The 12,503-nt window shown below is 45.7% G+C and overlaps 1 protein-coding gene across 2 annotated transcripts in view; it reads right to left on the reverse strand.

Moving 5' to 3' along the window:
* Positions 1-12,503, reverse strand: part of SPOCK1 (SPARC (osteonectin), cwcv and kazal like domains proteoglycan 1) — a 569,954-nt gene that overhangs the window by 308,792 nt on the left and 248,659 nt on the right. The window contains exon 3 of one of the 2 annotated variants that reach the window (XM_007461395.1): positions 2,869-2,877. The exons of the other annotated variant lie outside the window; for it this stretch is intronic. Within the exon in view, the coding sequence (XP_007461457.1) occupies positions 2,869-2,877 (9 nt within the window). The remainder of the gene's footprint in view (positions 1-2,868; positions 2,878-12,503) is intronic. 2 annotated transcript variants of the gene reach the window in all.

The following is a 12,503-nucleotide window of genomic DNA, read 5'->3' on the forward strand; positions in this document are numbered from 1 at the left end:
CTCAGCCATAAAAAGGAATGAAACTGGGTCATTTGAACAGATGTGGATAGACCTAGAGAGTGTCATACAGAGTGAAGTAAGTCAGAAAGAGAAAAGCAAGTATTGTATAATAACACATATATGTGGAATCTAGAAAAATGGTATAGATGATCTTATTTGCAAAGCAGAAATAGAGACACAGACGTAGAGAACAAATGTATGGATATCAAGCGGGAAAGGGGTTGGGTGGGAGGAATTGGGAGACTGGGATTGACACATATACATTATTGATACTATGTATAAAATAGACAACTGATGGGAACACACTGTATAGCACAGGGAGCTCTACTTAATGCACTGTGGTGACCTAAATGGGAGGGAAGTCCAAAAGGGAGGGGATGTCTGTATGTGTATGGCTGATTTGCTTTGTTGTGCAGTGGAGGCTAACACAACCTTGTAAAGCAACCATACTCCAATAAAAATTATTAAAAAAAAAAAAAGCATACAGATCACAGTAAGAAAGCGACAAATGATAATGTCTAAAATGACGAAGAAGGGAGTGGTGCTGGTGGTGGAGGGAGAGACGTGGGAGTGATCATGGCCCCAATTATTTTTTTAAACCCTCCACCGCTGATCAAAAGAGGTAAAACCATATTCATTTCACTAAATAAATATCTCACTAAACACAATACTGGATCCTGTGAAATTATTGGCACCCAGTGGCTGGTGCAAAGGAATTTAACTCTGGTTTTTCAACTACTTTAGAGATACCCTGTTTTGATAAACATTCATGGGAAGCGAAATCTTTTTTAAATATATACATATATAACACATATTATATATTATATATATATATATAAGATATTAATAAGGATATATTTATCAGGACATGTTAATAAAATACATATATATACATATATACCAAAGGACATTCTGATCTATAATGCATCTTCCAAGAAAACTTTTAAGCCTCCCTACCATGAAATGATGCAAAAATATTCCTGCCATAATTTTAGTGATTAAGTCTCCTCATCATGGATGTCATAACGAATTGGAAAGTCTCTGGGTTTAGCCCATTTTGATTGGGAACCTGAATTTTTCTTCCCCTGTCCCACAGCCCCCAAACGGCCGGTGCAATTTAGCTCAACTATTCCCCAGGGGGTTGCCTTTCCAGAGATGCTTATTTCAGCTCCAAAGAGTGTCAAAACAACTCTGAGGAAGAGATGAAGTGGCACAATCAAATGGAAACCACTTTTGAGATCCAACTGCTTTACTCCCACTTATGAAGATGATGATGTAATTTATATATACCTTACAGCTTTAGCTACTACAGATCAAAGACACTTAGCTCTCATGGAACAGATCATTTCTCCTTCACATATATTTTAGCTAAGTTGGTTGAACACTGAAGTATCATCTGAAGATTACCTGAGGTAATAAAAATTACCAGCCTAGAAAATAAACGGAAGCCTCATTTGTCTCGACCAGGAGTGAGCAGTGGAGACATGTACAGAAGGAAGTAAGGTGAATTGAGGGCAGGCAGCCCCTTGGGGTCATCTGAAGACCCCCTGCAGATAAATACAAAAAGGAGAAGCATTGCCCTGCAGGGCCAGGTGGACTAAAGCCAGGTTTATAGATCCTAGATGGAGGTTAATCCCACTTTACCAAACCTCAAACCTTTACAAAGAGATTAGTTAAGGGGCTATAGGCAAACTGCTCTCCAAAGGACTCAGTGCAAACTAGTTATTTTTCACACTAACTGACTGGGGAGAACAGGAGGGAGGGGTGGCTGGCAGGTGGGAAAAGTATCTCTGAAATGATAATAGAAGTCATTGGAAATGTGAGATTTCCAGATGACATCATGTAAGTGCATCAGCTGTATGATGTAAAATTTTCCTGTAATTTCAATTTCTGTGCAGTGGAAACCCCTACTAATCACGCTGTTGAGAAATACAAAACATTCCATCTATTGGGAAGGAACTAGCTTCCCAGACACCGCCTTACCTCTGAGCTATTTCCAGTCACATCTCTGGGCAAGCAATGTGCTATCAGTCTCCTCTCCATCAGTCCTGTCCTGCCCACCCCTGGCGAAAAGCCCCAGTGACAATCCTTCTGAATGAAGCGATCGACCAACCAGCCCAGCTTGGACAGTGATTTGAGGTCCCCCGCCCCCCCCAAATCACTCCACAGACCCCACTCATGCGAACCCTGTACACCAGGGACTGGAAGCTGGGCCATTAATACATCTTCCATTGGCACATATCACACCCACACACCTGGGCCCAGGCTACTTCTGAACAGGGATGGGTCTTACTCACCTGCACATTCCCCCAGGGCAACACTCAACAGTACACAGTAAGTCCTGGCCGAACTGTATATAATTTAAGTAAGCTGTTCCAGCTTTAACATCTCCGTATCCCTGTGAAATGCCCATAACTGTTCCTGCTGTGCACCTAAGGACAGGTGGGTGTAGGTTTATACAGACACTCTAAATCACTTTCTTCCTGAATAGAGTGATTCTTTGATAAATTGGTCTGACATTTGGTATAAAGTCCTGCAGGCTTCAGACAAAATGATTTAGAAAATAACGATGTCAGTTGCTCTGCTCTTTCAATAAATAACCCACCAGTAAAACACAGATAATAACTGACAATCATACTTGTTCTGTAACTAATGAGAAAAGATAAAGCAGCAAATGGACTGTTTATATGCATTTGATAAACTGCACGCCCTGGATATACCCATGAAAAATAAATGTGTGTGGTCCTGTTTCACTGAACTAAAACAAATATTTACCACTGAGATTTAGGATTTAGAGTGAAATTTACATTTTATTTGGCAACTATTTTGATGCTATGTCTACACACAGTAGAAAAATCAAAAACCTACCTCAACTTCCTGAGTACGAAAGCATTATAAATGAGAAAAAAATAAAAGAATCACATCAAACAATAGGAAGGAATGTAAACATTTTCGATAATTGCATCAAAATTTCAAATTATCATAACATTAGAAAGGTCACAGGCAGACATTTTCCCAACCATCACTCCCTTGAAAAGGTCCCCTTGTTCACTAAGTTCATGAAAAGAACATTAGGTTCTCAGTGGAATAAGTGAAGTGCAGGGAGATCAGAGGGTCCTCTGGTGATCTGTGCCATTACTGTAGAACAAAGAGCAAAATCACGATTAAACCCAAATACACAGGCATGATTATTATCTTTGAGAATTTCAAATGATTAATTTCCTATGACACTGGTCCAAAGGGTGAAATTCAATAAAAGTCTCGAGATGACATCAGACGGCAAGAATAAAAGACCTTCTACATTTCTGACCTTGTTAGCAAAATGATCAAAATACCTGAGCTAGCCAGGAGCAGGCTTCTGAATGTCAGATGGGAGTGAAGCAGGCAGGGCTATGGTGTCAAAGACAGAGCAGACACTATGAACAGGACAGGCTCTGAAGCAGATACAGGTTCAAATCCTGCCTTGAACAGGATGGCCTTGCACAAACCCCTCAGCTTCTGAGATGCAGTCCCTTGATCCACAAAGCAAGACCACTGCACCTGCCTTGGAGGCTGGGTCACCATGATTCGCGACAATGTGGCAAAGTGACTGGCATACTACCAGGCACAAAGAAGGACTCAATAAATAAAAATGTACACTTTTATGTCCATCTCCAGAGGTTTATAATATTGAGATGTCTCAAAAACATTGAGAGAAACAGGCTTTATAGAAACAATGGCATGCTTAAAATTTCAGTAATGTGACTCTTGTGCATTTGAATCTTACCAAATAGGCCCAAATGAAGGGAGATCAGTTGCACTTGGGAACAATAATTATGAAATATTTCAAACGCATGCAGTTTTATTAGTCTTATGAATGAAGAGTGACTTAGAAAAAATGCAATGAAATATGAAAGCATGAGTTGCAAGCACATCTCTGTTTAAAGGTCAGCCACCCATTCTCTAAGATTCAGTGACCCTGTCTATTAAAAAAAGATATTACTTACACCATAGAGCTGTTCTGTATAACCAGTGAGGTGTTTTGAACCATTGTTAGCAATTACACATCATATAATTCTAAGTCAATTTAAGTTTCAATTTTGACTCACTATATCTTGTTAAGTGGACTGGACCTGCTCTGAACAGGTAAAATTTCTGCATAATCCTTAATTGACATGTAGAAAACAGAGGAAGGAACCGTGAAAAGGTCCATCTCATTGACACACCAAGTAAGACCCTTGCCGTCTTGGAGCATGTAAACCTTTACTTTACAGAAAATACAAACTGTACTTGCCTAAGGCCCAGCCCTGTCCGAGTATCATGAACTCCAAATTAATTAGGTCCCTCTATCTTTCTGAGAATGCCACTCCTACCACCCCCTAGGCTGGCAGGCCTCCATCAACATCCAGATGCTGCCTTTTGGAGTATACAACACTGGCTATAAACTATCACCACACCCCTTCCTCCCCACCCACCCTGCACGGGAGGTGCCAACCGCAGGCACTGGAAAGCAGTGGTTCTCATCCTTGACTGACCACTGGGGTCACTGAGGACCTTTCTAGACACTGATGCCTGGCACCACCTAGGAGATGCTGATTCGGTGGTCTGCGTCATGGCCTCCACAATGGGACATTTAAAGTTCCTCAGAGGATTCTAATGAGTAGCCCCCATTGGCTAAAGGAAGCCACACAACTGATTCAATCACAGTGACTGAAAGGTGACCAGGGGACGATCAGGTCCACCACAAACAGCAAACCCAGTGTGGCCCATCAGAGGCCTCCCTTCCCCCAGCTTCCAGAGCTTTCCAGAGTTAAATTCACCTTCCACTGTCAGATCTGGCCTCAACACCTCTGGGGCTCAGTACACGGTACCTCTGGGCGCTCTGCTTGCCAGGCCAGGACCCAGGCTGGACTGGTCCCTCTCCCCTCCCTCTGCCATTCAGGCATCAACCAGGCCCCCTCCCTCCCTGGATCTGTCACACCTCCCACTCTCTGCACCCACAGCCTCTCCCTCAGTCGAGCCCCCCAGCTGCCCCTCAGGTCACCACCATGTGCCCAGCCAGCCTCCACTCCCTGTACCCTGATCAGGCTGTTCTCTATGCTGCTCCCACAGGGACCCTCTGAAGGGACGCCTGCCCTCATCATGCCCCCAGTATCAAATACTCGAGTTGCTCCCCACAGCTCCCAGGCAAAGGCCAAGCCCAGGAGCAGCTTACAGGACCCTGCAAGGCACAGTCCCTGCTGAATCCTCCAGTCCCCCTGCAGCCATACCCCAGCCCACACGCTTCGCTCCAGCCCCACAAGAACCACTTCTTGGTTCTGCAACAGCCATGCTTACTTCGATCTCTGAAATTCTGCACATGCTGCTCCTTTTGTGCCTGAAATACCCTTCCTCGCCCTTCTCTGATGAACATTTGCTGCTCTATCAAATCCCAGTTTAGACTAGATGATGCTCCTTGTGCGCAAACCTCCCCGTCCCCAATCCCTCCACATCAGAGACGTCTCAGCCATGTGGTCTACACAGAGCACTGACGCAACCGCTCTGCAGTGGCCGACCACTCTCCTGCCACTCAACCACACAGCCAGCAGTCCCCACGGCCAGGGGCGAGACATCTTCACCTCCACACCTCCAGAGCCCAGCACATGCCCATCTTGCAACAGGTACTCAATGAGCACCTCCTATGAAGAAAGAACCATTCAACCTCTGTTGCTTCTTTTACACCAGGGTCTTGGGCTGCAACTCCCCAATTAATTCCCCGTTGACTCAGAACTTCAGGCTCCGTGACTTGGAGGTTTCCGGGGAAAGTGAAATGGGCAACTCCCTTCGTGTAACTTAAACTGGGGCAGTAACGGGAACCTGGCACCAGCAGGGATGACGGCAGAAGACCTTGGAGGGATCGACCAAGGAGGACAGGTGGACCCCTGCCCGACAGCCTCGCCCCACGTCTGCTAATATCCCGAGTCACCGCAAGGAACAAACAGACTTCATGACTCGGCTCGCCACGGCTGGCAGAAATCGGATGCAAGATTCAGGACCTGCATCAGGTTGAAGCTGAAATGAAAAAGTTGAAATCCAATCCAAAATATCCAAGTGATATTGATAGCAACGTTAACGTTAATCATATAGGAATAACACCAGCTACCATTTTCTGAGCGTTCCCCATGCGCCAGGCGCTGTCCAAGCCAGCTATGTTTTAGCTCACTGAACTCACATGATAACCGTGTGAGGCAGGCACAATCAGCACCCCGGTGACATAGCTGGGAAAGCGAGCTTAGAGAGATCGCATTTCTATATAAGGCCACACAGCTAGCGAGAAGCAGGAGGATTTGAACTCAGTTTTGCCTGACTCTGAAGATCATGCTCTAACCACTCCACACCGCGTTAATGGCACCATGTGAAGGGAAGACCAGTGAGGTATGTGAAGACTGGAGACCCTGGGAGACAACACGGGGCTCGTTCCCTATTGGAGATGGAACACGATGGTTGCAGGAGATGCCAAGGGACAGAGATGAGCACAGAGGCCTGAGGCCTCCCAAGAGGCTCTCTCTACCACTGCATTGACCCTTAGTACATCTGAGCCTCAGCTTTCCCGTCTGTGAAAGGGGGGATTCAAACACCTGCCTCACGGTTCTTTGTGAGCCTGGACAGCAGGTCCATCTGTCCTGTGCCTGGCCCCAAGAAAGCAGTCAGGACATCCAGATGTCCTGACCACCCCATACCCCAGATGGTTCCCCGGGCTTCAGAATCATGGCCAGCAGCACTGATGACAGCAGCCTCAGGAACAAGCCCCCCTGAGGAGCACTTTGTGGGCTCTGGACCAAACACTGCCACCACACCTGTCTGCCACCACACTCTCTGGGGCCCACTTCAAAGTGGGCCAATGCCGACATCAAGCCACTGCACAGAGGACATGGTGGCTTCGGCACCGCCCATCTCTCTGAGAAGCCACGACCACAGACTTTGCATGAAATTTTCATTAGCTGCACAGCAAGTCCTGCTGCGGTTCCTCCCAGCCCTGCCATTGAGCCTCTTCTCTTGGAAGGAACATCTGGGAAAGTTAGCAATAAAAACTCCCTCACTGTGTCCCTAAAAGCATCCTAGCAGCCTCCCTGCCTGCCCTCCTCTGCATCCTGAGGCTCTGGCCCTTGGACCATGTACACAGCAGATGCACCTTACCAAAGCCCCAGAAATATATCTGGTCAAGGTCTTTTGTCCACTTCAAAGCAATGATGTCACCATCAGAATCTGAGAGGGTTCATTTGAAATCTGCAACTTCTGAACATCTTTCCCACGTGGTAAGAGGTCACCAGAGTAGACAAGCCTGCCAAATAGACCCACACTCCCAAGCCACAATTTCCCTCTGTGATCACTGGCAAAGCTTCCACAGAGAAGGGGGAGTGTGCCCTGTCTGAGGTACAGCCACTGCTATAACTAGGGCTTGCCACAAGGGTAGAACAATCCTCTCACACTGACTGAAAACCCTCCACAGGACCCACACTCCCAAAGTCTGCTGGGTCCAACCAATCCTGGACCATGGAGATGGGCTAATTTTCCTCTCACTCAACAAGCACTTATGCAACTCTATGATGGGTGTAACCCAGTCTCTCACACCCAGCACTGCCAAATAGATGCCTGGTAGACTCAGGAGACTTAGAGAAACAGTCCCAAAGTACTTCAGCCAGGCTCCACACTTGGGAACTTGCTCACCTGGCCACTCGGACAGGTAGATGATGTACTTATGTCGTATGACAAGACAGAGAGTCCAGAGAAGCTGTAAGAGAACTGTCCTCATACCAAGATCAGTGTGCGTGAGTCCCTGACTAATGGGGATCTGTGTACTCTGTGAACATCTAGCTGTCCTGTTGCCCTCCAGGGCTGTTTCCATAATCTGTCCATGTTCAATGAGGGCCTGGGGCACCCACAGAGACAGAGCAAGGTCGAAGCTGCAAGGAACTTGGGGGCAGAGACTCGAGGACCTCAGTGCCTGAAGAGATATCCACGCCTAATCTCCAGGCACTAAGGAGCCACTTGGAGGTGGGCGGACTTGAAGGTGGATCCCATCACACCAGTACTTTCCGAAGGAGCCCAGCTGAAAGCAAGGACACCAATGAAGAAGTCCATTCTACGTGAGCACAATTATCACTTACAGCACTTGCCGCACATCTGCCTTTGCGCCAGAAAACAGACACGAAGAACACCCAGCCCTTACCCTCAGAAGCCCACAGTCTGGCCAGGGGAAAGGGAACCAGAAATGTCAGCAGATGAAGGCATAATACTACCAGGCAATGTGCTCATTATGAAAAGAAAATAGCTACAGAACACAGAGGAGGAAGCCACCAACGATTCCAGGGAACCAGGACTGACTCTACTGAAGCAGTGGGACTTACGCTGGGTCTGGAGGGACAAGGGGTTTTCCAGGCAAGGAACGTGGAGTAGGTGGGACAAGGAGCCAGCAGTTGCAATGAGCAGGACTCTTTGCTGCAGCAGCCCTCAGCTCAGGCAACAGGAGAGGAACCCTGAGCCCAGGTGCAGCCACAGAGACAGGACAATAGGAGACATCTGCTGGCTCTGCCCAGGGTCTCCAAACCACTACGGCCACACCACTAGGTCTGCCATCTGCTCTGCAACCAGAAATCCTGTAGCTGCTGTGGCTGGTCACTGGCATCACTGTGATCCGTCTACTCCAGCTGGAAGGCTGAGCAATGACACTATGTCTAGAGAAGATGCACTGACCCATGGCATGCCACCCCAGGGACAAGAGCCAGCTCACATCCTGGCCCTTCCAACCAGCAAGCGTCCCCATGCCACCTGTTACAAACATGTGTAAGTCATATGGTCCACAACTGGAACCAACTAGTCTCTGTGCCTGTCGCTCTCTCTGTCCTGCAGAGACACACTGCCAGCTTGCTCCACCTTCCTTTATTTTATTTTATTTTTTTTTTACGGTGAAATAAGCATTTCCGTTTATTTATTTATTTATTTTTTAACATCTTTATTGGGGTATAATTGCTTTACAATGGTGTGTTAGTTTCTGCTTTATAACAGAGTGAGTCAGTTATACATATATATATGTTCCCATATCTCTTCCCTCTTTGTCTCCCTCCCTCCCACCCTCCCTATCCCACCCCTCCAGACAGCCACAAAGAACCGAGCCGGTTTCCCTGTGCCATGCGGCTGCTTCCCACTGGCTATCTACCTTACGTTTGTTAGTATATATATGTCCATGTCTCTCTCTCGCCCTAACACACCTCACCCTTCCCCCTCCCCATATCCTCAAGTCTGTTCTCCAGTAGGTCTCTGTCTTTATTCCTGTTTTACCCCTAGGTTCTTCATAACATTTTTTTTTCTTAAATTCCATATATATGTGTTAGCATACGGTATTTGTCCTTCTCTTTCTGACTTACTTCACTCTGTATGACAGACTCTAGATCTATCCACCTCATTACAAATAGCTCAATTTCGTTTCTTTTTATGGCTGAGTAATATTCCATTGTATATTAAATAAACATCTCTCCCTTTGGAGGTGAGATCCCTGAGAACAAAGGCCATGCCACGTGACCAGGCTCTGGGAACCAAGACCCTGGAGGTTCCCCCTCCCCGCCCGCAGTCAATGATGACAATTAAGGGCCTATTGCTCTCACCAAGCCTTTGAAAGGTTCCACTCTTGTTTTCAGGGGACAGTGGTAGGGAACCAGGGTTCCCTTTTACCCATCTTTTAAAATCAAAGCGCTCCAGGGCAAAATTATCAGGTTACACCATTTATACGGTAACAAAACACACATCAATAAGGACATATTTATTTCTTGTGGAAGAGTACTCAGCCAGCAGAAACCATGTAATATTTTTATTTTTATGCTTTCTTTTAATTTATTATTTGGAAAATAAGAGGAATGTTAATAACAATGCAGGCCCCTTCCAGTCCTAAAATTCAATGATTCTAAATATGTCAGAGAATAAATCAAATACGCCTGACAGCTCTGTATAAATAAAGTGGGAGCAATTTTCAGACTAGCAAGGACTACAGTGTACTGGAAGAATCCAAGGAAGACCAAAGCAACAAGCTGCTTTGTCTTTGACTTTTGTTTCTGCTTCCAAATTTTAAGAGCCCAGCAAGAACACAAACAGTAGTTATGTCCTAGATCTTTAAAATCCCTTTCCTATTAAATAACTTATGAGCATTAAAGAAAGAGTCCAGTTGGGTTTTTTCACATGATGCTACTCAGAGAGAACTTTTGAAAAAAATCTCCAAGATCTAATTCTTTAGCTAAATTGCCTTCTTGTGAAAGGTGGAAACTCCTAGAAAGTCACATACAAAAACATGGGAAGAAAGAAACCAAGAAGCAATAAAAAGGACAAACAATGCAATGTAACTATCTCTTCCACTCGATAACCACACCCTCCCCATGCCCAGAGCCCACCCCTCAGAGGCCTGGGAAGAAAGAAGGGGCAGCCACGGCCACCAACAAGCATGAAGCAGAGCTGGGTCCCGCTCATTAAAATCGATCTTCTCATTTAGCCAGTTGCATGGTCACATTTTCTAGGTATCTCAACTGTCCTTAAAGAGTGCCCATGATTCACCATAAGAAGAAAAAAATACAAAAAAAGAACTAGAGAAAAGTCAAAATGGTAACAATGGTTATCAATGGCTGGAGGAATACAAGAGCTTTCTTCCTGCTTCCACTTTATTATTTTTCAATTAAAAAATAACCTGTATTACTTCATGTGTTTGTTATGTTGTCTCCTCATTCATCCATTTACCCATTCTTCATTCATTCATTCATTCAAAGTTCTATGGGATAGGGAAAATGAAGACAGCATTACCCTAACATCATGGTTGGGGCAACTCTAGCCAGAGAGGTAAAATCATTTCTAAATGAATTCACACAGCACTAAAATCTGCAGTATAAGATCTATGTACACCAAAAGATTAGACTGAGAGCTGTACTCACAGCCCAGACATGGGGAATAAGAAGGAAGAACCTCTTGGGCCATAACCTAGAACAATGACTAGGAACCTTTCCAGGCAGCTGAATGGAATCACAAGCCCTTCTAATTACCCTGTCTCTGGGCTGGCACATAGGGTAAGCATTCACTTATTCCTTTTGTCCTGGCACCCTATTAAGGAATGAAAGATCTGGAATAAGCAGGGTGTGACCTTCAGCTCACTCACCAGCACACAGCCCATGGCCCCTGCCAAAAACAGGTAGGAGAAGGACCCAGAGCTCACAGTAGAAATCATACATTTACTCATAAGGCGGTGACAGCTCCTGCAACAAACCCAAACTGTGGCTCAATTTAATAAGGCATCCGACGCTCAGATGCCTCATCTGATTTACCAGCAGGATACGTAAATCACAGCTAGAATAGGAGGCACCTTGTCAGGGCTGCCTGCTGGAATTATTTGGGAACAACACTGCATGGGTTATTTTGGTGTTGCCCACCAAAGCCTCATATGTCTGTTTCACACACCTCTCTTTTAACAAAACTCAGCTCTTAACCCAGCTTGGAGCTAAAATCAATGGCTCTGCTTCTGGATCTGAAACATAAACAAACATAAAAGCCTATGGCAGTTTCTTAACTGGTAACTCCTCTTGATGTCCACTGTCACTGCCTAAGTGATTCTGGGTAAACATTCCAACCTTTTCAAGCTTCAGTTTCTTCATCTGTAAAATAAAGGCTATGGTGCCCACTCTACTAGGATTACTGGGAGGATTACTTTGGACATAGATGCAAAATGTCCAGCATGTAGTATGCACCAAATATCCAAACATGGTCACTGCTATCTATCTATCTATTTATTTATTTATTTATGGCTGTGTTGGGTCTTCGTTGCTGTGCGCAGGCTTTCTCTAGTTGCGGCGAGCAGGGGCCACTCTTCGTTGCTGTGTACAGGCTTCTCATTGCTGTGGCTTCTCTTGCGGAGCACGGACTCTAGGCACGCAGGCTTCAGTAGTTGTGGCTCGCAGGCTCTGGAGCCCAGGCTCAGTAGTTATGGCACACAGGCTTATTATTTGCTCCGTGGCATGTGGGATCTTCCCGGACCAGGGCTCGAACCCATGTCCCCTGCATTGGCAGGTGGATTCCCAACCACCGCGCCACCAAGGAAGACCGGTCACTGCTTTTTTTAACTGACCTCATTACATCCTCTGCTGTAAGCTGATAACAGAATTTAAATAAATAAATAAATAAATGACACTAGTTTCCTCTGGATTAGTATATTTGTGATACTGCCATCCTGACCCTACAGAAATTTTTAAGAAATCAAATCTGGGTAATGGCTGCTTTGGAAAAGCAGCAGCCACTGCTCTGTGCAAAAGTGTAAATAAAATGCCACTTAAGTAATCACATTATTCATAGCTTAATGCATGTGATCCAGAGCTACAAGCAAGCATGTCTGTGGTGGATTTCTCATCTGTGGCTGCCACTGCAGCCCATCCAAGCATCTGCAGGCATCCTGACCGGGAACGTCTACATTAGCTCCTGATGGGACCCACACTCCCGCTCTCAATGGGAACAGACTCAGC

This window comes from Lipotes vexillifer, unplaced genomic scaffold (genome assembly GCF_000442215.2).
Source record: "Lipotes vexillifer unplaced genomic scaffold, Lipotes_vexillifer_v1.1 scaffold217, whole genome shotgun sequence".
NCBI lineage: Eukaryota > Metazoa > Chordata > Mammalia > Artiodactyla > Lipotidae > Lipotes > Lipotes vexillifer.